The 27,723-nt window shown below is 48.4% G+C and overlaps 1 protein-coding gene across 6 annotated transcripts in view; it reads left to right on the top strand.

The window, feature by feature from the left end:
- The window catches only part of LOC144942121 (junctophilin-1-like), a 116,347-nt gene that overhangs the window by 63,923 nt on the left and 24,701 nt on the right, over positions 1-27,723 (top strand). Inside the window, exon 4 of one of the 6 annotated variants that reach the window (XM_078868872.1) lies at positions 12,783-13,044. The exons of 3 other annotated variants lie outside the window; for them this stretch is intronic. In XM_078868872.1, coding sequence (XP_078724998.1) covers positions 12,783-13,029 — 247 coding nt within the window. In that variant the 3' untranslated portion in view covers positions 13,030-13,044. Of the gene's footprint in view, positions 1-7,373; positions 7,422-12,782; positions 13,045-27,723 lie in introns of those variants that run through there. 2 more of the 6 variants (XM_078868876.1, XM_078868875.1) reach the window with 2 other exon arrangements.

Raw genomic sequence — 27,723 nt, 5'->3', positions numbered from 1 at the left:
ACTCCTACAGCCACGACTTGACAAAACTCCTTCCCCTCCCTTTCCCCCTCCTCCCGTGCCTATATAAAGTCACAACAGCAGATAATTTTATCACCTGAAAACGGACACTTGTGTTGCGACCGAAACGTCGTGTTTTCTTTTATTATATTTTCTATCGACGTGACTTTACCCTTTACCGAAAGAACCAGAGAGTATGGATTCTTGCAGTCACGAAAGCTTCAAATCAATATTTTTGAGTTGCTAGTAGACTGGAATAAGTATCCCGTGACTAATAGCCACAGCCGTAGCAGCAGTTGGTGAAGTAATATTTCTGTTTCGCCAGGTGAAAATTCAAGAGACCAGGATAGTCTTATTTGCAAGGGGGACCTGAGGCATGAGTCTGCGAGCAGGGGGTGCTGAGTGCTGCTGTCTGTGGGTAATCCCAATTGAGTAATTTGCGGGCAATTTTTTTATTTCGCAAGTTTGGACCCTCACGCGGCACGCAGTGGCCTACTCTAGCTAATGACACCTAGGGATGCCTCACATCCACTGTGAAGTGGATGGCACATAGGATCATTACGGTTGTTACACCCACAGTAATTGCTAAACTATCTCTATTTTACCAGGTAAGGCCCACTGAGCTACATAGCTCTTTTTCAGAAGCGACCTGGCCACAAATGATAGCTCAACGAAGTGGTTACATTTATAGCAGCCATATACTCTAAACACATGTTTTTTTACATGTGGAGGGAAAAACCAGAGGACCTGGAGAAAAATATATGCAATCACGGGAAGAACATGCAAACTCCAAATATACAGGTGTGGATCGAACCAACGACCTCCTGTATACCAGGCGAGATCATTCACATCTCGCCACAGTGGCGCCCCTATAAGAATCTGGGCGGCCGCTAGATTCGAACCACGAACCTCTGCAACAAGCAACGAACGTGCCAGTGCTAGGCAACCGGATGTGGTGTACCAGGTGCAGACATATTTTATAGGGTGGCCAACTCAGATAGAACCGGCTGAGATTAAGCCCTGCTGACGACCACCACACACAAACAGGTAGCCACAATGCTGCTGGTACTACATGGTGGGCAGTGGAGGGCAGCACAGCCAAATCCATTGTTCCGCTTTACTTCTACGCTCCCACGACTGTTGCTCCCACAATCTTGGTTCTTTCGATAAAGTCACGTAGAAGGGAAATAATAAAATAATACAAATTTTACGTAATAAAATTATCACGACGTTTCGGCCACAACGCAAGCAGCCGTCCTCAGGTGAAGAACAGAGCTGTCGGAAAGACAGCATCCTGATGAACACTGCTAAGCTTGGCAGCGCTGTCTTTCCGGCAGCTCTGTTCTTCACCTAAGGACGGCTGCTTGCGTTGTGGCCGAAACGTCGTGAGAATTTTATGTTTAATTTTTATTATTTTATTATTTCCCTTCTACGTGACTTTACCGAAAGAACCAAAAATATAAATCCCTGCAGTCACGAAAGCTTTAAATCGAAATTTAACCGCCTCTATGGGGAGGGATTCTACATAACTTTGAGATCCTTCAATAAACTACGGGATAGGAAGGCTCAACTGATCGAGTCTCACCTTTCTGAAGAGATGCCGCGACTTTAAGGTAATACCAATCGCATTTACACTAACCTCTGCTGCTGTAACTTCTTTTAATGCGATACGAATTCTGTCTCGAACTAGCTTAGCTCTTATCTTGGAGAAAATCGGACTTATGCGCACCGAACTAGATCAGTTATACAAGACACTCTAAAAATCGCATTTATCATTGACGGCAACAATGTCCACATCGGATTGGGAACATGTAGACAATATGACTGCCTCTTCAGCTGCCATTATGTCACCCACATGTAAGGACAACTTGATTTCCAAATTTAACCTCTCCAACAAGAGACCGGACCCATACACCGAAAAGCTAGATGTTAACAAAGTCGTAATTAATCGCAGTAACAGTTCTATTTCCGATGGTCTGAAATCCGTTTTAGCTAAAGGGCTAAACTTTGCAGTCACACCTAGACACATACCAGTTAATGATATCATTGCCCAAGTAGACGTGGCTCGCAAGGGCCTGGGTCACATCGCTGCAGATGTGGCAAGATCTGAAATCGCTGCAACCCTAAAAAATGCTAAGATTACAGCTAGCAACCTCAGCAAAGATGAGCGTTTTGAATGATCTCAATTAAAAAAGAGGGATGACATTGTCATCCTCTCAGCCGACAAGGGCAATGTCACTGTCATTATGGATAAAATAGAATATAACAACAAAATTCAAGAACTACTCAACGATGGCAGCTATACAAAAGTGAAAGGAGACCCCACCAACAGCCTGGTCATAAAAAACAACAAAATCATTTCTGATTCAACCGCATTAATTGATCAAACCAAACAGTTATCGTTGAAACCTTCTGCTGCCAGGCCACCAAGATTATATGGCTTACCAAAGATACATAAAGAAGATACACCTCTTCATCCCATCGTCTCTATCAACTCCCCCACCTACAAACTGGCTCGTTTTTTGTCTGAAATCCTGCGGCCTTTCACTGAAAAAACCACCTCTGCGGTACTAAACTCTACTCACCTGATATCGACAATCAAGGGTATTTCCCTGTCCCCAAACGACCTGCTTGTCAGTTTTGATGTGGTTTCCTTATTCACCAAAGTTCCTGTACTTGACACCATCGCAATCATTGAAAACTTGGTTCATCAAGGGCTGAACACTGAGGTACCCCCCCCTGGTGAGACACTGCTCAACCAATACATATTTCACCTGGAATGTAACTTTCTACAAACAAACTGAGGGCACCCCAATGGGCTCCCCCCTATATCCGGTTGTAGCCAACGTTTTCATGGATAAATTTGAGACTGATGCCATCCAGACTGCCACTCTACACCCGACCTGATGGAAGAGGTACGTGGATGACACTTTTGTCATCTGGCCACATGGCTGGCCTGCTCTAGACCAATTCCTCGACCACATCAATTCTATACACCCAGCCATCAGATTTACCATGGAAGTCGAAAAAGATGTCAAGCTACCTTTTTTGGATGTCCTAATAAAAAAAGAGACCTGATGGTTCAATGAGCCACTCTGTCTACAGGAAAGCTACCCATATGGATTCTTACCTAAAACCGGATTCCCACCACCATCCATCCCAGAAGAATGCCCTCATCAAGACTCTACACCATAGAGCCCAATGCATCTCCGACCAGGAACACATTGCCAGTGAACTCAAGTGCACATACACCAAGCTCTCAAGGCTAATGGTTACTCCGACTACACAATCCGTAAAGCCATCTCTCCATCCATGAAGAAGGATCCTCTTGAGGAGCCATTCAAAACCATCACCTTACCCTACATTGCGGGGGTCACAAAAAAGATCTCCAAAATCCTGAATAAACACAAGATCCAGGTCCGATTCAACACAGTACACAAAATCCGTGATCTGGTCCCGTCTGTAAAATGTGATTCCAGACAAATAGTACCCTAGCGTCTACAAACTAAGTTGCCTCTGTGGTAGCAGTTACATTGGGGAAACCAAACCACATGTCTCGGCTCCGCATCCGTGAACACAAAGCAGACCTGAAACACGGTAGGACCAACACCTCAGCCGTGGCAGATCATTGTTATAATTCAGTGGGCTCACATGACATTGACTTCTCCAAGACGGAGGTTATCTGCAAGCCATCCGGCTACCATGAAAGATTCGTTCATGAGGCCATCCACATATACAAACACAGAGACATTTTCAACCGAGAAGATGGATTCTGGCTCAGCAATCATTGGAAGGACGTGATAAACCATTTCGGGTCTTGATTGATTGTGTTCACGTTTACGGTGACTTTCAGACCGCATTCCATTCGCTGGCCTTGACTATATATCCTTTGTATTCTCCTCATGGATCGGAGTCTTTGCTCCGCTGCAAGTTTCCTGCTACCACTCTTCCATTACATATTTATTTGCTTCCTCTTAGTACCTTTCACTCGACGGTCAATGGTATGGTGTATAGCAGATTGTATAATAATAGATAGTATACAGCAGTGTGGTATACAGTAGGGTTTGTAGAATAATACATAGTGTAATATTACAATGTAATATCTAAGGTATAGGGTAGTGTATAGTAACGCAGTATATAATTCAATGTTGGGGTTTGTCTATGGCAGTGTATAGTACGGTGTATAGTCGTGTGATGTAGAAAAGAGTTTAGTTGGAGGCATATGAATATAATGCATGATGTTAGAGCTTATATTGGTGCTGTGTATACGATATTATACAGTGTAGTTCAGATTGGAAGATCTAATAAGTCATTATATAGTATAGTATATACCCAGTTGCTTAATGTTAATAGCTCAGCTTATTGGAGAGTATATTGAGTACATTGATTATATTGATGTAATTTAAATTAGATTTTTTCACATCGGTTTATTGTATGGTAGTAGGGTATTTGCAGTTCTTTAGAATAATAATAAAAATTCCCTTCCTTTATTACTGCTAATCCTACATAATACACTTGCATAATATGACTTTGAGACCCCCCACCGCCTACACATTCCACAAGGAGTGACTAACCCCATATCTGCATTTGTCATCAACATGCTAAATTCCTCTATTGATATGTAAACTCCTTTGTCAAGGCTCTCTGCTCCTCCCATCCAGCTTAAAATACGCTGCTAAGCTTAGCAGTGTTCATTCGGATGCTGTCTTTCCGACAGCTTTGTTCTTCACCTGAGGACGGCTGCTTGCATTGTGGCCGAAACGTCGTGAGAATTGTATTATTTTGATTATTTTATTATTTCCCTTCTATGTGACTTTACCGAAAGAACCAAGAATATGAATCCCTGCAGTCACGAAAGCTTTACATCGAAATGTTGCTCCCACGTCTATGCTCCGTTAACCTTCACTAACCTTAACTGGTCAAATGGTTTCCACATCCCATAGGGTGTGGGGTGCTTATCATCCAGCAGTGGAATGACAAAAAGGGCCGTGTACGCACGCAGACTCTTACCAATGGTGGGCCCTCTGTTAAAACGGCCCCCACACTCACAGGGGCCAACATGATGGGTCCTTCCCCTATACAGCTACAAGTACAGGGCGCAGGGATATGACACCCAACACTGTGTGGCAGAAGCACAGGATCTTGTCCCCAAGTATTTATAGAGGATTCACTATTTAGCCTCAGTTAGATTCGCAGTCGTGGCAGTGGGCAATGATATCTGAACCCGTCCTTTGCCTGCGTCCGACAGCGGATTGACAAAAAGCTGAAGATTATTTGCATTCGTTTTAATTTAATAACAGAAACAGGACAGAGGCTTCAATATGACTGTCAAGTGGGGCTTGGGCAGGACTAGTTGTGAGAAGCAATGATGGTAGGTGGTGAAGACTCGTGATGGAATGGCAGCCAATGGAGGGAACACACCTTGGATGGCATCCGCAATGCACGTGGACTGATGAAATCAACTGTGCTTTAGGAGCTAGATAGGTGGATCCGTTACATGGGTGGATCGAGATTGCAATGGCTTGGGGAAGGCCTTCATCCAGCAGTGGATCGATCACGGTTACTGATGATGGCGGCACCCATTTGTAAATGTAATTTTGAATTGCCTTGAAGTATAAGAGATGAAGAGCGATGGTCGAGGGTTTTGACTGCGTTCTCCATGGCGGTGGCGTGGCTCAGCTCAGTGTTTCAATCATTGGCAACAACGAAATGACGACTAAAGATGTGAGCGTTCATCACGCGGAAATGTCACTGTAATTGGATCCGGCAGAAGTTAATCGGAATCAGGATCTCTTTTTACACAGATGTCCAGTAGACGCGGATGGTCAGCAGGTTACAATAATAAATGATACAACGCGCGATAAGGAGTGGAAAGTAGAGACACAGGTAAGCAAGTCACCGAAGATAAATAAGTACAAAGAAAATATTTGAAAGTACAAATTGCCCAAGTACATAAAATCCTGCCGATTCTTAAAGCTTGGGCAAGTCAGCAAAACAACAACAGAAACAGACCCAGACCCCACACCAAGACAACACACGGGCCCTCAATAAAATGTCACATTCGAATTGAATGATCGATAAATGGGCAATGATCGCAGTTACAAATCACGTTTGCAAATGTGGTTGTATCCAGCACCAATCTTCTGCTGCCAGATATTTTTTGAAGGAAGATTTACGGTGCTAAGCGAGGAAACAAGATTGTTCCAAAACGTGTTTGGTGCTGAAGCAGCTTTGTCACCTATTACAATTCTCGTTCTTGGGATAGTTAAAAGCGAATTACATGTACGTTTTAGGTTTCTTCGGTTTGAAAGTGGCATTGATGAATTGGATAAGTATAGCGCAGGTTTGCGAATAACAAGTTTGTGGATGAACATGGCCCAGTGTAGAATTCTTCTTGCATCGCATGATGACGATTCACCGTGTCTTGTAGGTCAGTGTTTGCAGTGGTTTGCAAAAAGGTTGCGCTATGCATAGAAAAAAAACATTACACGGTATATTATGGTGTTAATGTGTCATGTGTATTTACACACTGCTTATCCTGTTTGCAGTGCGTTTTGGCATGGGTTTCGTGTAAATATTCTTAGTTTGCACATTTCCACCCTGCGATGTCCTGTAACTGCCACCACTACCGACGGCCTTGGGCTGTAGTTGTGTTGTAGAAGAGCTGCTTAGCTCAGTGGGGCCTTAACGGCCGAATAAATAAAGTCTGAGTCTATGGCATCGGGTCATTGTGCAGGTGCTGGATGGATTGCTATTGGCACCACAATATCACGAGCGTCACATTGGGGGGAAGTCAAGAATGGCTGTCCAATTGAATAGACTCGCCCCCGCCATAGGAATATGGAATTTCCAGGGCTGTGAACAGGAGATGAGCACTGCCTCGAAGCACATATGGACAGGACACATATTTGACCGTTGACTATACCATATAGCATGCTCTACGTTCTTTGATGTGCATTATCCAGGGGACTATTTTTTGTCGGTATCAAGATGATGAAAAAATAATAGGCTTTATCCTTTACTGCAATAATACGGGAGGTGTTAAGATGTTCAAACAGAGAACTCCAAAACGCGGACGGCACAATGGCAATGCGCTCTCTGGTCCAACACTGGCGGCGAGACAAGGCCATAAACAAGGCTGTCTCTGGTACAGGCCAATCGGTGTCAAAGACAATGCATACATTATAATCAAAACACGTTTGTTTGCATGTCGTCTCACGAGAATGTGTGGTTAATGCAGACTTTATGCCTTGTGATAGGCAATAATACCTCCTGTATTATTGCCGGAAAGGGTAATGCCTATTCATTTTCATAATTAATATGCATTGTATTCCACAATGGTATAATTTTACGTGCGTAATGCACTCATCTCACAGATGTTCGGGCGTTAGGTCTCGTGCTCTCGCGTCCGGTGCACACTGGCGCACGCCACGTGAGTTGCTCTCATCCTGCCTGGATGTCATGCCGCGATTTCCTTTCTTCCCACTACAAAGACAAAGATTCCCTGTATAGTCTGAACACACTGTTGGAGCAAGTGCTGTTAGCGAGCACCTATGAAGGCCAGCAAAGCACACGAGGGGGTTGGTGGCCAACACGACGCTTGGCCGCCTTTGTCTCCCCATTGGCGATGTTTACACATTGACTGGGTACTCATTTACTGCTCGGTCAACCTAGGGGAGGCGCGTGATCGGTTTAGATCATTGTCATCGGTGGTGTTGGCCATGAGTAGGAATCGAACTCAGATCGCCGGGTTCGTAGCACAGCGCGCTAACCACTACACCACCACTCCCCACTATACGCATACCAGCACGCACCGCCTCACTGTAATTTCCAGACCTTTGTGCCTTCCGCTCTCTTATTGGGCCCTCTCACTGTCTGTTATTCGGCGTGCTTTATGTCCGACGTTTTATTTATTCAGGAACCAAAATTCCATACTTTTGTTTGAAGGAGCTCCCACCGAACGACACATGTGGCGCAACCCGAAAACCCATTGAAGGGTTCCACAGCAGCAGGACCGTGAAAACCCACGCAACGGCCTTGGGGTGTAGCTTACAGAGAGCGCTAGGGTCACGGTCGTGCCATTCCGGTCTGTGGCATAAAATACGCGCTCCCCCATGTCCTCCGCACACATAGATAAAGATCCCCCATATAGCCTTTTAACAGACCGTTGGGACAAATGATGTTAGCAAGCACCTATGATAGCCAGCACAGCACACGAAGGGGTGGGTTGCCAGCACCACCACCATACCCGGTCGCCTTTGTCCCCCCAGTTCTGATGTTTTCCCACTACACCAGCTATGCATTTAAAGCTGAGTCGACCTAGGTGATGTTCGGGGCCAGTTCAGATATCCGTCATTGATGTTGGCTGTGAGTGGGAATCAAACTAGAGTTGGCATTTTCGCCCCCCCCCACACCCTCCGCACACGCATGCACAGATACGCACGCACGCATACACGCACACGCACACATGCACACAAACACACGCACACACACGTGCACACACGGCACACTTGTGAATGTAGCGAGAGTTCGTGGAAACATTTGAGTGCAGAGTGAGTTCCATGAATGGTGAGATATTTCATGTCTCAATGATTTTTAGGGATAAAATTAATGGTTTTGGAGACAAAAGAATCTCATTAGGAGTGCAATTTTGACTGATGACTCAAACTCCATGGTTATTGTGAATCCAGGGCTTCCCCTTTGATGTTGGCTTTTGCTCTGTCTACACCGTTTAACAATGCAACCGCTGATTGCTTTACGGACCGCGTCCTCAGTTTTTACTTGTAACTTTGACAGCGCCAAGTGCTTTAGTTTCATCACTAATAGCCTATATTAATGTAATATTTTGGAAATATGTCTTTAAAAAAATAATACAGCATTAACTGAGAAATGAGCAGTTTCAGTAAGGTTAGACGTCTGATGTTGGTGATCCTTATAATGCAGTGATGCTTGTGTCGTCTTAATTTCCCTCTGTATTCATAATTCTTTAAAATAAGCAAAGTCTGAGGCCTTCCCATGGCTTCAAAGGCTTCATTCATCTCTGAAGATGCCTGAATGGATTTCACAACCACCGCCACTCTATATGCCACGTGGCCTTTGTGCCACGAATGTGTGTGGCCAGATGTGCTTATGCTATACACTGTGCACGTGTAGGGCATTTTACACGTGTTCGTACACTGTAGGCGCACTTGCTTGGTACGTATGCTATACATAGTACACGTGCCATACATTGTGCATGCGTTGTGCGTTGATTGTGTGTTATGCACGTGTTGTACACTGTGCTGTTGTTGTGCACAAGCTGTCAGTCCCTCCAGAAAAACGCGATTATGCGATCGCAAGATTTCACGCAAAATCAGCCAAAGTCCGCATATTTATGCGGGGGGCGCGTTTTTTCAAATACGCCGCACTTTCGCCGCATAAATTGCAGATTTCCGCGCGCAAAATATGCGGGCTTGCATGATTTCATAATCCCCGCATTTTCGTTACAAAAAGTCACATATATCTTAGCAGAAAGTTGAAAAATGTTGCGTTTACTTCACACAAGCGCAGCCATTTCCCCTGTTGCCATGGGAACGTTATGAAGTGACGTCACTCATTACGCGACATCATTGAAAAGCTGCAAACCCCGCGATGCCAATGAAACCATGATGAAGCCCGCAAATCTTTCTCATTTGCCAACAAACATAAGCGCAAAAGACCGCGCAAAGCAGTTCCCCAGTGTGTTACATGACAGTGGGGGCAAATTATTTTGCATAGCTACCTCTGTAAAACAGGAAGCACACATTTTATTTTTTAATATTTTATTTATTCATTTTTACAGAAGTTGTAGCATATTCATTTTGTTAAGCTACAGAACTTGTTCGACTCAATGTTTTGTAAGTTTGAGCCATCTGTTTGTTAAGGTCTGAAATAAAACAAGATGAGAACTTAAATATTCCCAGCACTTTCTGTGATGTAGTATGCTTGCTTATCATAGGAAGTAATAAGAAATTACTCTTTACATTAAAGTAGTAGCCTAGTGAATAGGGTGTTGGGGGAATCACTTTTTTTCTCTTTTTCATCAAACCGCAGTTTTTGCAAGTTCCCGCAATTTTTGCAAGTTCCCGCAATTTTTGCAAGTTCCCGCAATTTAATCGCATAAAATTGCATAAATATCCCGCATATTCCATCGCATTTTTTAAGAAAACGTGCCGCATAATCAACGATTTTTGCCCGCAACAATCACCAAAAAACGCCGCGTTTTTCTGGAGGGACTGAGCTGTGTGCGTGGTCACGGGCTGCTCACGAGCGCCACACGCGTTGGATTGTGGTGTCTCACCAGCTACAGGAATATTTTCCCGGTCTTTGGCAGACTGGAGTAGGCAGCGCTTGACACCCATAGATGTAATAACAGCATAGGTATACTGGACGTGGTGTTCCGGGTACATGGATGTTTTAATACGACTCTTCTCTGGTAAACGAGTGTGGCGAGCCCGCAGACTGACGTGGGTACATTGCCATCGCTCGTTTAACACCTTATCAGCTCTCGCACGCGAGCACGCACGCACGCCGCGCTTTGGGGCCAGCGCACCTCGAACGTCTGGCCAAGTCCTCAACTCAGTTCCGCCGCACAATCTCCCGCGTGATAATGTGGGAGCGTCACCACCGCCCATGACCTTGCGGCTGGTGCGTGCGTTCGTATCGTCGGTGCGCGAGCAGTGCCTGTCGCGCCAGCCGCTGCGATCTTCATCCTTGCACCTCTGAGCTGCTCTCCCTCTCTCTTGCAGAGGGAGCAAATCCTGTGTGGCAGCGCATTACAAGTTGACATTACTACTACCATTATGATTAAATGCTCTGGTCGCAGAGCCACCAAGCACCCCCACCCCCTCCCCTTTAAAATACGTTTCACTCTTTTGTATTCCTCTAATCTGTTCATGTGAACGCTGTACAGATATGGATCCACGTGTGTCTATATTCTTGTGACAGATTCGGTCACGTTGGGCTAAATGGCCGGGCTGCTCTTTGTGATGATAACGCGATAACCGCAGTGAGCCCGCATGCCTGCCTACCCACGGGGCACTCTCCGGGGATGTCCCGGCGATTTTGTACCACCGCACATTTCCGTGCCGCGACCCCCGGGATGCCCCACACCGGTGGCTCGGGGGTCCAGGGGGGTTAGGGCGGTCACCTTGACACATTCTCATCATCGGTGATCTCCTCCGGCGGGTGAGGCTGCGGTTGGTTAGGTACAGTGGAAATGAAGTTCAACATACATACATACATGCAAACCACGTGCTCAGCCACTGCATGCCCAAGTAGCTTCTGGTTGGCCAGATAGAGGGGGCTAAACGGGCATGGCACGGGCTGGAGAAGAGATGGCCTCTTTCGGTATAGGAGGATGTGGAGCTGAGTGGACTTTCCAAAGACTGGTACTGTACCAGCGGTGTCAATGTCGGCCTCTGTGTAGGAGGCTCGTTGTTGTGAGAGTGTCTCCTCCAGACGGCAGAGGAGCGACGCTCACAACAACGGGCGGAGCGCCGAGGCTAAAATACAGCAAGTTGGCACAGTCGCGTAGCACTTGTGTCTCGGAGTGCATCTGGCCTGGCACAATATCCATGGTGACGTCACCCCCACTTAGCGAATGGCGGCTGTCGTTGGTTTTGTGTATAGTTCAGTGTGTAGTTCTGGGTGTGGTTCCACGTGTGTATGGTTTGTGTGCTGTGGGAAGCAGTAGTGTCGCGTTTATCGTGTTAAGCTACAAACTTGGTGACCCGAGTTCAATTTCCACTCACGGCCACCACCAGTGACGATTGTCTGAAGTGGTCCTGGGCCTCCCTTAGGTTGACTCGGCCTCAAATGAGTACCTTGTGCAGTGTTTAAACATCTTCACTCGGGATACAAAGGCGGCCGGGCGTGGCGCTGGCCACCCACCCCCTCATGTGCCGTGCCGGCCTTCATAGATGCTACTTGCTAAAAGCACTTGCCCCAACAGTCTGTTCAGTCTATACGGGGATCTTTGTGGCTTATGTGGGAAGTGGTCTTGTGCAATACTTAGCGTAATTCACTACGTACCCAGGCACTTGAGTTTGATTCCTGCTCATGGCCAACACCAGTGAGAATGATCTGAACCACTCCTGGGCCCTCCCCTAGGTTGACTCAGCCTCAAATGACTACCCGGTGCGATTTGTATACTTTGGAGACAAAGACGGCCGGTAATGGGATGCCGGTCATCCACCCCCACTTGTGCCGCATTGGCCCTTAGTACATGCTCGTTAACGGCACTTTCTCCAGTCTGTCTAGGTTACGTAGGGATTTTTGTGTTTTTTGTGCGTAGCACCCAAAAAATATCCGGTTAGAGAAATCCACTTCTAATGTGGAGATGTTGGGTTTAATCTGCAGTTCCAGCCATCCTTGACTCCACAAAAAAGCCCGTCATAAAATGAGCATGAATAAAAGAGGGCACCTGAAAGAATCTCAGAAGTGGTTCTGTGATATCCTCTATCCAAGGCCATTGTCAAAAATCAGTTAATGCAAAGCTGTTGCAAGATTTTCATTTCTTGTCCGGACACCATTGGCACAATTGTAATAACACTTTGGGGAAAATGATGTTTTTTTTTCTCCCAACTTTTCACTCCGTGTACTTCACGCAGCGCAATCGTTTGTAGACACTCGCGCCACTCCGACAGGCACGGCCTTCGAGTGTCGGGGGTCATCTCCCACACGTCCTCCTAAACACGCGTCGCGCGCCACTCATCCCAACTCCGGCGTGTTGATTTTACGCACTTAATCTGTTTTCTCTCCTCAAGCCTTAAGGCAGAGTCGCGCACGCGTGCCCACGCGAAGTTGGCACGCGACGTCCGCCCGTGGGGGACTCGCGCTCGACAAGCGTCCATCGTTTTCCTGACAAGTGCGGCACCGGGTGATGATGTCGCTGGTCGCACAGAGAAAGAGAGAGGGGGCCGCTCAATGAACGGACCACCGCCAGGCCGACCGCTCGATCAGGAAAGGTGGCGAGGCGAAGCTTCGGAGCCTGAGAATGTACATTCACTTTAAATGTGCCGATTAATAATGACACACCCCGGTGGCGTCGGTAATGAAAACATTTAACGGGGCCTGTAGGATGGGAGGCATGTATTACAATTCCTCGCAGTCAATATTTCCGATTTGCGCCGAGGAGAGACATTAATCGGATAATTTTAATTGGTATTTTTTATGCATGGCCCTGGCGAAACAAGAAATATTTTAAAACCGTCATGGCTGACGTCAACGTGGTTGCCATGGCCACATCCCCGGGGGGGAGGGGGGAGGAATGTCACATGATCACACTCATTCAATGGATAGGCTGTTTTTTCTACCCGGACTCCCATCTGGGGGGGTGGGAGAGCTGTGGATCGGGATGAGAGGGATGGGTGTGCTGGATTTGGATGAGAGAGACGTTGGGGGTTGATGTGTTTTGATCGGGCTCCTGGATTTAATGGGAGTGAGAGGATGCTGGATTTGATTGGGAGAAATTAAGTCGGGGTGCTGGGTTTTTTTTACAGCGAGTTGTTTGGGGGGAGTGGGGGGTAGGGACTCGGTTATGTATGAGGAAAGAGAGCTGGAAGTCTGCGTGGGGCTGTCAGTGGGGGTTGAAAGGGGCAAAGTCTTCTGGGATGTGTTTGCGTGTGTAGATCAGTACATGGGGGAGTGGTGGCGTAGCGGTTAGCGCACTGCGCTACCATCCCGGCACTTTGTATTGTACGTGAAAAGGATCAGGGATTTAGTGGACACGTGTGGAAGATGTGGGAACCTGGCTGATACAGGTGTAGTAGGTTCAAATTAGGTGCACACACACGCAACTTGGAGGCAACACTATTTATTAAACGGTAAATAATATAACACTCTACATGAGGTGGTGACCACCTTCCTCAACTCACTAACACTCTGGAACACGACACAGACTGGACCAGGCAGGCAACGGCCTGCCTGGCCCAGGACGACGACTCGGGACTTGACGACCGAAGATGTCTTCACCTTGGAGTACAGTACAACAGCCGCCTCGCTCTGCGTTCACACCACGCTTATATTTGGTTTGGCGTGGCTGGCTCCGCCCCGGCGTGGCTGGCTCTCTTCAGGCCACGCCTCCCTTCCCAGGACACGCCTCACTTCCCCCACCTCTGGGAGGGTCCGGATCCCTCCACCACGTGACCCCCCAGGCACCCCCTTGGGGCCCCCAGCCTTCGTACGGGCCGACACAGTAGTGACCTTTCTCTGTCACTACATCACCCCCCCCTGTATAAACACACAGCCGTCCCCGGCTGTAACACAACTGTGAAACATCGAAAAGGTGTGCCTCCGAACCAACAACATCAATAAATGACCGGCGACCGATAAGAAATACAATCACGTAATATATACAGAATCGACGAGGGTAAAAGGGAACCGCATAGAAAACGGGGAATTAACAACAAATATACATGAAAACTGGCTAACCCACTTACGCTCCAGCACAGCCCCCCCACCCGTTAGAATCACGCATGCAATGACAGTCACCCATTAGCACCCCCCCGCCTTTCCGACGTGGCGTCACAACTAGTAGCACGCGTCGGCCATATCGGGGGGGGAATTTCCATGTTACCACCCCACCGCCTTTCCGACGCGGCGTCACAACCAGTAGCACGCGTCGGCCATATCGGGGGGGGGAATTTCCATGTTACCACCCCACCGCCTTTCCGACGCGGCGTCACAACCAGTAGCACACGTCGGCCATATCGGTGGGATTTTAACCCAGTCTCTCTCCAAGACTCGCATCGCAGCATATAGCTGTACCGACCGAGCTGAGACCCAGTCTCTCTCCAAGACTCGCATCGCAGCATATAGCTGTACCGACCGAGCTGAGACGACCCAGTCTCTCTCCAAGACTCGCATCGCAGCATATAGCTGTACCGACCGAGCTGAGACGACCCAGTCTCTCTCCAAGACTCGCATCGCAGCATATAGCTGTACCGACCGAGCTGAGACGACCCAGTCTCTCTCCAAGACTCGCATCGCAGCATATAGCTGTACCGACCGAGCTGAGACGACCCAGTCTCTCTCCAAGACTCGCATCGCAGCATATAGCTGTACCGACCGAGCTGAGACGAGCCAGTCTCTCTCGAAGACTCGCATCGCAGCATATAACTGTACCGACCGAGCTGAGACGACCCATCGTTCACTCATTGCACAACATGCACCCTAACAACTGAGGGATACAGTCCCAACGTAACAGGACAACTCCACCTGAACCTTACGAATCCCCAGCCCACTGTTTCAACGCACCTCCGAGTGTCTCACTCTCCGGGCCGTCAGGTCAAGCCATCAGACACAGCATGATGGGACCACACTCTCTGAGCCATGTGAGCGCACAGCCCACTTGGCTAGACAAGCCACGGAGTGTCTCGATCTCCGGGCTGTCAGGTCAAGCCGTCAGACACAGCATGACGGGACCACACTCCCCGAGCCATGTGAGCGCACAGCCCACTAGGCTAGACAAGCCACGGAGTGTCTCGATCTCCGGGCTGTCAGGTCAAGCCATCAGCCATTGCATGACGGGACCACACTCTGAGCCCTGTGAGCGCACAGCCCACTAGGCTAGACATACCACGGAGTGTTTCAATCTCCGGGCTGTCAGGTCAAGCCGTCAGCCATTGCATGACGGGACCACACTCTCCGAGCCATGTGAGCGCACAGCCCACTAGGCTAGACATGCCACGGAGTGTTTCAATCTCCGGGCTGTCAGGTCAAGCCGTCAGCCATTGCATGACGGGACCACAACGTTCATGTTAGACACGCAACACTCACTGGGCCATCCTGGTCAGGACCTGCGCCCCAAGATAGGTGACAGCCAGCAGCACAATTACAAATCCCTGGCAGCATGTCACCATCGCAATTTAACACCATCACAACACATACAATTTGAATTATGATCCACCACAGAACTGATCCAATGCCAAACAGGTACGCACAATTTGTGACGATCCCGAATATTCAATGGTCACAACAATACACCTCACATCCCGTATCCGTACACATCATCTCCGAGACTCGCATTGCAGCATGCAGCTGTACCAACCGAGTGGAGAGAGCAACGCAATTTGACGGCAATTAACGGAAACGCACCCCCGATCCATACAGAACACAAGGAGCATTCCCGCACAAAAGACATCATCTGTGCAACAACGGACAGGAACCAACCAGCGAGTTTGAAACAAACCGAACCTGTCATTTCTAAATCCCCTTCAACATTAACCATGGGACTCAGGGCATTCGAATTTTGAGAGCAAAAAAACTATACACAAACCCCAAGAATCGCCGAATTGATGAATACAGTATATGCAGTATACGAAGTTCGTACAGTAAATCGTTTGGCGCAATGCTCCATCCAGTCCCCACATGGCAACACACACAATCAATACTCCAGACAATCCGTACATAGTAAATAATCACAAGCAAGTACCCAACAGTCCATACACTGTTAACAATTCCAAGCAAAGCTCCATACGGTCTGTACCTTGGCAAAAATGACGATCAAAGTTTCTTACAGTTACACGTGGCAATCACGAGCGAAACTCCATACAGTATACACAATAACAACGGCGATTTCGCAACAAAACGATGTAACAACACGAGTCATTAACACGGCAACATACAGGATATCAACGGAGCTCGGGACACCAACACGAATTAATCATTAACTACACCCAGAAGATACCGATCTCGACGCCGTATTTAACAACAACACTTGTTACAATCAGAAACCCCCCATGGTCGCCGCGTCAATTTATCACGCACACAACCGGACGAACACGCTCCGCAACCCAGTGAGTAAAAAAAACACCCGCGATCGCAACCCGGCGCACGCAAGATGGGTGAAGTTATTATTTTTCTTGGGGACGGGTGCTTGTCATGTGACGACTCGCCTGGCAACCTTTAAATAGCGGAGCGCGGCAAGGTGGAGCACGGGGACGCCCCAAAGAATCTTGCATGATGAATACGGCCTGCTCTTGCGAACCCATCCACCCTCTCGTGCTCGAGCAGAAGACGGGGGCGCCACCCGAACGTGTGGAACTCCCCCTTCATAGGCGTTGATGTCGGCGGGAGCGGCATTTCAGCAGCAGGAGCGGCGTTCCCGCCGCCGAAATGGCGGGAGCGGCGCTTTGGCAGGAACCGCGCCCCGACCAGCCGCCGAAATGGCGGGAACCGCGTGGCCCGCATGGCCGGGCCTCCCCTGCCAGCCCCCGCAGCGACGATGGTGTCCTCTCCCCGCGGCTCCGTCGCTCCATTCCCGATGGCGGCGAAGCAGCAGTGTGGTGCCAGTCCCGCCGCTCCGCGCGCAGCGCCATCTCTCTCTCTCTCTGTCACCGGGGCTGCCATCCCCGGGGCTGTCCGAAGGATGGTCGTCACACCGTTCCCCGTTGTACGAAGGCGTCCAGGTGAGTTGTATATTTGTTTTTCGTGTGCCCATTTTACTTCTCTAGGATAACACCTAGCAATATTTATTTTTCCAACTTCTGACGCCAAATGTAGTAGGTTCAAATTAGGTGCACACACACGCAACTTGGAGGCAACACTATTTATTAAACGGTGAATAATATAACACTCTACATGAGGTGGTGACCACCTTCCTCAACTCACTAACACTCTGGAACACGACACAGACTGGACCAGGCAGGCAACGGCCTGCCTGGCCCAGGACGACGACTCGGGACTTGACGACCGAAGATGTCTTCACCTTGGAGTACAGTACAACAGCCGCCTCGCTCTGCGTTCACACCACGCTTATATTTGGTTTGGCGTGGCTGGCTCCGCCCCGGCGTGGCTGGCTCTCTTCAGGCCACGCCTCCCTTCCCAGGACACGCCTCACTTCCCCCACCTCTGGGAGGGTCCGGATCCCTCCACCACGTGACCCCCCAGGCACCCCCTTGGGGCCCCCAGCCTTCGTACGGGCCGACACAGTAGTGACCTTTCTCTGTCACTACACAGGTTGGAAATAGGCTCCTGGTTAACTAGGATGTGGGCTGTAAACAGACACTTTGGGGGTTGTGAACCTAGGTGACTTTGTATAGGTGGCATAATAATAGCTGGCAGATGCGCTGCAAGTGGGTGATGTGACCGAGAGATGGGACGTAGGTGGGGATTGCGAGCTGTAGATCCGCGTGTGTGGCTAGTGGTCGGCAGCGGCTGGCATTCAGCAGCAGCTGCGCCTACGGCTCTGGGAAGGTGGCGTCGCGAGAATGTTCTTGGTGCCGGGTGAGAAACCGGCGAATCCTGACGCTGCTGCAGTAGCAGCAGCTCCTTCTTTTAACTCTTCAGCCGCCCACACACAGAGAACACACTACGCACACCCACAACTGACTATGCACGAAGACAAAGATCCCCATTATAGCCTTCACAGACTGTTGGAGCAAATGCTGTCAGCGAGCACCTATGAAGGCCAACATGGCACACGTCGCTGCCTTTGTCTCCCTAGTGGCGATGATTACACACAGCACCAGGTACTCATTTGAGACTGAGTTGACTTAAGGGAGTCCCAGTTCAAATATTCGCCACTGTTATTGGTGATGAGCGAGAATCGAACTTGGGTCTGTGGGTTCGTAGCGTAGCACGCTAACCGCTACACTACCGCTAACTACAACACCACACACACACAGTACTGCACACAAAATACACAGAACTGATTACACACAGACACAAATAGAACTGCACACTAGGCCTCCGCAAGGTAAGGTAATTTACCATTTTTACCGGGTAAAAGGGTAAAGGGTAAATGTGTCGACATGCCAAGGGGTAAGATAAAGGGTAGGGTAAAGGTAGCGCAGAAGAATTACCCGGTAGGGTAAAGGTAGGGCGAAGTATTACCCGGTAAACACCTTGTTTACCGCTCGCTAAAAGCTCTGTGGCGTAGTCCGTGGCCTCCATTTAAAATTGGAATCATCGAGAGTGTTCTATATGAATAAAGCGCTCTACCTACCATTTACCTGTTATAACACTTTTTCTCATGTGTAGTACCCCAGTAATTACCCTGTAATCGGGTAATTTTTATGGGGTAAGGGTAAAAGGTAGGGTAAAGGTAGGCTTGTTGCTTTTGACCTTATACCTTACCTTGCCGAGGCCTACTCCACACACAACAACAACAGTAATGGCCGTTCGCCAATAAGTGGTGGTAACATAATTACAGTGATTGTGCCAGGCTAGGTGCACTTTGAAACCATGTGAACTGTCAAAATCCAGCTGACATGAGTTCAAGCGACAGACACTAGGTGCCAAGGGTTGACTGACTGAGATGACTGGCAGATGCACCAACTGTGTTCTCCACTGTACCAACTTTCTGATTTTTAGCTGCCCGGCACTGCTCATTGTTGTGAGAGCATTGCTTCTCTGCCCTCCATTAATTTTGGTGGGCAACTGTTTCAGTAGCATCCTTCACGACCCTCTTCTTTAGAGGGTGATTATGACTCCACTGGTACCAGTCATCAGCAAGTCCACTCGGCTTCACATCCTCCTGTACCTTGTCAGCCCATTTCTTCTCTAGCTGGTGCCATGCCTGTTTTAGCCCCCCTGTATCCTGCCAAAACAGAAGATGCTTGTGTATGCGGTAGCTGGGAATGTGGACTACATGACCCGACCAACACAGTTCTTACCTGCCGGAGGAGCTCACCATTAGAACGGTATCCAGATGTATTAAGAATCTGTGAGCTCCTCACATAATCCAACCTGGTTAAACCCAGGATGGATTGTCGGCCGGCCAGCCTGAATATTTAAAACAGGTGCAGATGTTTCCTCAGAGGGGCCCAGGTTTCACAAGCATAGATCAGGGAGGGCTTAACTGTGGCTGAGAAGACATGCGGCTTCGTACAGAGCGACAGACCAAGTAGCTTCTGCAGAGCATTATGCCGCTGACTGAAAGAAAATGCCACTAAACTGATTTGGCGTGAGACCTCTGCTGCCAAACTGGAAATGGTCATTAGCACACTACCCAGGCATGGAAACTCATCTGCTCTTTCCACAACTGCTCTGTCACTCACTGAGAGTTGAGGAGGTGGAGTATTTGATGACAAGAAATACCCAGGCGGGGGCTCTGTTTTTGTGGGGCTGATGGTAATGTATGTATGTTGAACTCCTTTCGCACCGTTAATAGCCAACTGCGCTAATCGGAGGTATCGGGTGAAGGACAACAAACAAAACACAAAAATCAGTTCTTAAGAAATGAGTTTTCAATTTCGATTTGAAAGTGCATAGCTTAGTGGCTTCCTAATATTGGAAGAGCATTCCAGACGGCCACTGAAGTGGATCTGAAAGCACAGGATGCAGTAACCGTCTTTGTTCGATGGTTAGCCAAAAGCCGCTGCGAGGGTGACTGGGGCTTACATGATGGTTTTTGCTCCTTGAGATATTGTGGTTTATTTGTGGCAAGCACTATGTGTGCTTTTTGCGCGACCTTATAATGTATTCGTTTAGCAGCAGGAAGCCAATGCAGCTCGGCGAGCACCAGACGGACATGGTTGGAACTTGTAGTACCTGTCATGACAAATAATTTTGTGCAGGCTACGGCTTCATAATGTTTTTGTCAGACGTCCCGTAGAGTAGTGAATTGCCATAATCGAGCCTTGTCGATACTTTGCTACATGCCACCTTGTAGGATAGTACCTCCCAGGCAGCATTAAACATTTCCACGCAGAGCTGTTTCTGTATCCGGTTTTTGTACGGCCGCTCAGATCTGCCACCGCCACCATTAATTGCAACCGCCGCCGCAGCCATCAGAACAGCTCAACGCTGGACTCGCGGTCCAGAGAAACTGGGTTTTGATTCTAGATGAAGGTGGAGGAAATCTTTGGCAGGTGTGTGCATTTCTCATTCGCATTGCCCCAATGAGTCATGTTATTGGTGCGTGCGTGCGTAGGTTAACTGGTGCCGTCCCCTTGCGGTTGGAGAAAGCGTGCGACATTGCAGGACTGCCCCGAATATTACACCGGCTGTATCTCTATAAATAATTGTCCATGCGGATAGACTTAAAACTGCCACAGGAATGTGGAATTTCCAACCCTGGCTCGGGACTGTCAATGCAAATGAGCACTGCCCCAATGCATATTTGAGCTGCGGGGACACTTTAGTCTGAGTTTGACTGTGCACTGCTCCTGTATCGTATCAGAATTTTTATGTAGACTGCTGGAGGAATCCGATGAGCTATAAAACTCTTATTCAGAGATGTCCAGTAGGGGCGGGTTAGCAAGTTACAACAAACAACCAATACAAAAACACGGTAGGTGTGAAAAATAGAGAAAAGGTAAGCAAGTCATGAAAAATAAACACATAAATAAAGTATTTAAGTACAGAGTGCATGAATTGCTACCGATTTTTAAAGCTATGGCAAATGAGCAAAATAAGAACAATAACATTCCCAGACCACACCAAGACAACACACAAGGTTGAACTATCGGCACCGTCATGCTTCGTTCAGTGGGAGGTCTCTCCTCCTCTGCTGTCCCTAATCTGGAACTCCCTTCCCCCAGCCATCCGTGCTGCCGACTCCCTGCCTCTGTTCAAGTTCAAGCTCGTGCACTTACTTTTGCCTCTACTCTCTAAGACCGATAACAGGCAGACAGAACGCACATACGCCTGCTGGTTCACCATGATGTACACGTCCCACTGTTGTTGTACAGCACCATGAGATGCGGTCGCATGTAGACACTACATAAATCCACACTCTGTAATCGTACTGCTGATGAGGTCTTCGAGTGGCATGAATCGCTGTTGATGAACTCAGCCGAGCCCAGTGACGTGAGCACCGTGTGTCCACGTGTACAGGGTGCTTGCATCTCCTGTGTGAGACTCGCGCATTTGGGGGATCTCTCGCACTCTCTCGGTGATGTACATCACAATCATCGCACCCTCACGGTGACGTTCACCACAACATCGCACCCTCACGGTGACGTATTCCCCAATCTTTGTGCTGTTCCAGGGATAGGGAATCGATAGGATATTCACAACCATTGGCGTTCCATCTAGCACTTCCGAGCCAAGAGTTGGTGGATTATCCAGAGATTTGTGAAACTCCTGAACCCCACTGGAGCTGTGACGTGACCAACGCGATGGCGGTACAGCAAGTGGATTTATGAACCCATCTGTGTGAAGTTTTGAGTGCTGTCTCGATATGCATGGTGGGTTTTCTTAGAGTTGGCATAGGCCCTGGATAAAATGGGGCCTGTCCAATTTTTCACCTCTTCGTAGCACTGCGCCTGGGTCCTTCGGGCCTGGGGCAGTTGCCCTTCCTACACACTCAATAACTACCCCCACTGCATCAAAGCAGCACTGAGAGCCCGGAAATGGACGATATGTTTCTATACAGCGATGAGCAGCCGCAGCAGAGAAGGCGTCCCTCAATGTTCCGCCTCTTCGTCCCAGCCCCCCCTCCCCCTCTGTTCCTCCTCACCTTTTTGCCGGCACACCGTGCAGACTCACCGGGGCTCTTGCTGCACCCCCCCCCCGTCCCCGCTGCAGCTACTTTCACCGCCTTCGCCTCATGTCACCGTTACGGAGGTGTGGGATCGTCGCAGTAGCTGTGACCTCGGCGACCCCAGCTCTCCTCCGACGATTGCGTAGTGCAGATCACCGCCATGGGATATTTAAGCCCCCCTCCCTCCCTACAGTAGGGAGGGGGGGGGGCTTAAATATCGCCGAACCCACTCTCCTTATAGTTGCGCCGTGCCCGAGGTGCGAGCTGCCCTGTAATCGTGTCTCGGCTGCTGATGCAGCTGGAAATTCGCTCGCTCACTGTGTGTGGCGGAATCCGCGGCGTGCTTGCTGGGAGCCACCTCAAAGGCTCGCCTGATGATGGTTTTGTCCGGCTGACAAAGAGCCGCAGCTATATTGGAGGTTCGGTTCTGAGTGATTTGCCCACCCCAGTCGGGCTTTGTTTGAGCTTTGCTGAATTGCAGACATGCCCACCCACTCACTCTCTCACCCACTCACTCCCACCCACCCACCCACTGATCCATTCACCTACTTCAGCCACTCACTCACCCACCCACCTTCACATTTATATTCAGGGCAGTGGGAAGATCTATGCTCCAGGATTTGGTGTCCGTAGCCACAGTTGCAAACGTGGGAGTGTTCTGTTTTTCCACGTATAAGTTGGGCATACGTGTCCACCCCAAAGGTTCACATCTGTGAGACCCCCACAGGAAAAGCTTGGGAAAACCTTGAGTCTGTGGGGTGGGGAGTGTGGAGGGGGGGGGGATAAATAAATCAATAGAAATGTACTTTCACTAACCAAAATAAAACATTGACCAATTTAAATGTCACGTATAAGGAAACATTGAACACAAATCCCTCAGCCGGTCAGCATTGCTGCTGTGTGATACGAATGGCCTGTCAGATCGTCGCACAATGCTGACACTGCCACCACTTTAATATCCCGTCTACAAAGCGCTCGGAGAGCAGATCTCCTCACCAGCTTTGATGCCACGACGTAGTCAAATTGACAAGGAATGTTCGCGGAGTGCGCCCCTCCAATTGCAACCAAACGTTATCCCTTCATAGCTACCCAGCGATAGAACGAGATTGGCAAGATCCCTCGTAGCGCACGTTGCCTGTTCTTTTTATTTATTTAAAAAACATTTGGGTGCAATTGTGAACAACAGCCATATCAAACATTAGTACATCTAATCGGCATAATCATTAGTTCACTGCAGCTGAAAGGCTCAGTCCCTACGAAGGCGTGCGGTGAAGTTAGGAGATGTCCCGTGTGTGTGCTCTGCATTTGAAGGCCTGAAGACCAGAATCGGTGATTTTGTTGGCAATGTGCTCGTGGAGGCAGTTCCCTATCCGGACAGGAGAGTGAAGGGAGCTTCTGTCCAGGGAGCAATGTTCTAGGAGCAGCAATCAGGGAATTACCCCTCGACCCTTCACATCCACGCGTTGTTGTCATTGTTGTTGCTGTTGTTCAACTGGTGCCGTTTACCGTGGTGATCAACCCTCTGAACGTGATTCGGCTCTTGGAGGCTTCGTTTCCACCACTGGACGGCTGCATCGGCTCCATCAAAAGCCGAGGTCTGGCCATCGGATGCTCACTTCTGCATCCTGAACCTGGATAATCTGTGTGTCGATCCGTTCCAACGGTTTGGATGACATCTTGAAGCTCCAGTCCCTTGTGCACAACCTGCTCTCGGCTCCTTGGTTCACGAATGTCATGGAAGCACATGTGTGGTTCACAGCGGGATACAGGGGCTGTCTCGTGGCAGTCATGGGGGAGAAAAGAGATGGGTCACTGAATGAGTTTTAACACCCCCCCTAACCCGTGATAGTTGTGAATAGTTTCCTCCTCTTTTCTCATAGAAAGGCTGTCGGTAAATACTAAACTTTTTGGATCCGACCCTTACATGAAACCCGAATAATCGGCAGCAGCTGCCAGGGAGACGCTGCAGTCAATAGGGTTGAGTGAATTATTTTATAGTGAACTATTTTATAGTGAACTATTTACACGACCATGAGACACTCAGAACTGTGAAAAACCCTCGGGCATAATCCTCGTGTATGATCAGGTAATTGGCTCGCCTTGTGACAGCAGAACGTGCGACCATCGACCAACGGAATGAGGCCTGCCGGAGCCAAGTGGATGGACCAGCGAAGTTCCCTGTGTTCACCGTCCGTCCTGGCTCCGTGGGCTTATGGTGACCTCGGATTGTTAATTGACCCTAAATGGAGCAGCAGTAGCAGCAGCACTCGCCTCAATAGCGACAGCATTAACAAAAACATATGTATGGTAGCAGCAGTAAAAGCAACAATATCAGTTGTAGCAAAATATGTCGGTAAACTCAATAATTTAACACGTAGAATTTTGCGACCAATATTATCCATAAGAGCTTTTTTTTGGGTTAGATCGCTTAAATATTAACGTGTCATTACTAATTGGCTGTGTCTGGTGGTGGCGGATTTAATGGCACATTTATATTTACGAACTCTAGCCCAAAAAAACGCTATTAAACCCAATAATCTATTCATTAGTGCTCGCATTCCCACCATCTGCAGAGTGGCCTTCTGTAGACCGCTGGTTCCAAATGTGATCCTTGCCATGGTGGTCGTGGCAGTCTCTACGAACATTCTGCTCACATGGACGCCACTGGTCGTGGCAGTGTCTATGAATACTCCGCTCACACAGAATCCGCTGGTCGCTCTGCCTCGCTGTCACAATGGAGCACGCGGCCTCCGTGAACCCTGAGCGGGTGGCAGGTGACGGAGCCACGACCTTCATTGACGAGATGTTGTATGGAGAAATGCCAACATATCAAAGTATGATGTGAAGTTTTGATCAAAGCTGCAGGAGATCCGGAATTATATTTAGACATGTTTTTGGGAATGTAGAAAGTCAAAAGGACGTCCCACTTAAATGAGCATCGAGGTATTTGTGCTCATCTCCTGTTTACAGCCCAGTCCTGGAAATTCCACATTCCCATAGCAGGGGCGGCTCTACCATGGGACAACCGCTGTTGACTTCCCCACAACGCGGTGTACATTTTATCGTACCCCAGAGGTAAGATAGGCTGAGTCAACACCCCCAGCCAGAATTAGAACTCGCAACCTTCCGGTAATTGCGAGCCACTCGCTCTGCCGCTGAACTGGATCTTCGGGAAATTATTGAGCGGAAAACGGCTCCTTGGAACCGTCGTCGAGCAAAATTCAGAGAAACCCCCACCACGTCGCTCGCACGATCACAGTTAACACCCCACTTGCCGCAAATGTTAAGCGCTTTCGACGCGGGCTGTGACCAAATTTGAACCCTCCTCTCTTCCCCGCTCAACAATACCTCCGCTCACTCCCCCACTCGCTCGCTCGCTCCCTTACTCACGCGCGGATTGCCGTGGTGACTTCATTACGCTGATGGTGGCGAGTGCCAGGAATGGATGGTTCTCTCACCCCGAGCTGTTGCCTTGACGAGTTGTCTCTCATCTCGTCTTGCCGCTGTGCGTGCAAGGCAGGCTGCGTGGTGAATTCACGCTGCTGTTTCCCCGTGACCTATTCAGTTTTATTTTCAAGTCTCAAAGCCGATCCAGAATTACCCAGGTTTTTGTCTTCTATTGTTTTGTTAGATTTTTTATTTTGTCACCCAACAGTGCTTTGATTTCTATTTAGTTGATAACTGTACTTAGTTTTGTATATTTTTACTTTTGTAATTTTGTTGACCCAGAACCCTCTTGCAAATGAAACTCTTCGATCCTGGTTTTTAGAGTTCTCACCACCTGGTTGAATGCAATAAACTTGAAACTTGTTTTATAATCGGGCTGGATGGGTGGCACAGTGGTTGGCACGCTACGCTATGAATCTCATGACCTGAGTTTTATTCGTGGCCATAGCTAACATGAGCGACGAGTGTTACCTGAACCAGCCCTGGGCCTCCCCTTCACTTATTCGAACTGACCAGTTGTGGAGAACTATGGTCAAACAACCCCCCACGGGGTATCACGAGAGGCGAAACTCTCGTAGCTCGTGGGGCACTGCCTTGTGTGCAAGATCAAATCACGGAACTAGTCAAGCAAACCTTTACTATACTCTGCAAAACAGTGTTCCTCGCATGGTGCTCAGACCAGAATTCGTTCTCAGTTCTGGAGTTCAAGCTGCATGTAGCAATAACAACCAAGTTCATACGAATTTAGTTTTGTGTGCTCATTGGCGATTGGGCTAGGACCATCGACCCAACTCAGAGCAACAGAGTAACATTACGGTTGTTAACAACATACTAAATAACCATGATAGAAATTGTTAATTGCAATGTAATATTATCGCATTAACATTAACGTCAGTCTCACCTCCATGGCTGAGCCAATGACGTCTTCACGCCTATTTAAGGTCCGGATCAGGAGATGCCATCACTTGCCAAGTAGCGCTTGCTCATTTGTCGTCCAACGATTCTGGGTGTAACTTCCAGCAACGCATCGTATCTAATCGTTGCCATTTTCCATGGCTCTCCTTTCACACAAACTGGTTTGCCGAAGACTATCAATTAGCGTGTTCTGTCCATGTGACAACTGGTTTTGTTTGGCTGTGTCGGGTGGACGAGGGTGTATGACACCGCTTGGCTTTACACTTCTGTTATCTGAGCCAAAAACTAATCGTGAATAAATTGAGAACCCGGTTTAATGATGTTTGTATGTATGAATGTTGAACTTCTTTCGCACTGTACATTACCAAACGTGCGAATCGGAGGTGCGGGGGAAGGACATGAAACTAAACACAAAAATCAATTCTATAGAAATAGTTGGCTGAAACCTTCTCAGGAAAGGTGTGGGAAGCTGGAACCATTTCTGGCATAGCCAGAGAGGTTAAAGCCGATTAATTTGTTCATCATCTTGATACCTATCGAGACAACTGCTCGACCAGAGCTATTAATGCTTTTTATAGTTGCATTGTCTTTGCACTGTTTACCTTTTGGTGTCCTCTGATGTAGGCCAATCAGTTTCAGGACCCTGCATATATTATCAAAACATGTTTGTTTGCATGTTTGACCACAAGCATGTGTGGTTAATGCAGACTTGATTCCTTGTGATGGATGTCTATTTGGTATTTGAACATCTAAATACCTGACTTGCAGGAAATGGTAAATTCTCTTAATTTGTTCATCATCTGAAACCCAGATTCCCACCCAGGTGTCAGCGGTGCTGGCTCAGCGTCTCCTACGAGCCCCTCGGACCCCCGTCGCTCACTCTTGGTTTTGATGTCGCTTGTCCCTGGTCCACG

Source organism: Lampetra fluviatilis, chromosome 26 (genome assembly GCF_964198595.1).
Source record: "Lampetra fluviatilis chromosome 26, kcLamFluv1.1, whole genome shotgun sequence".
NCBI lineage: Eukaryota > Metazoa > Chordata > Hyperoartia > Petromyzontiformes > Petromyzontidae > Lampetra > Lampetra fluviatilis.
Note: the sequence above shows the minus strand (reverse complement) of the source record. Positions and strands in the feature narration are given on the sequence as shown.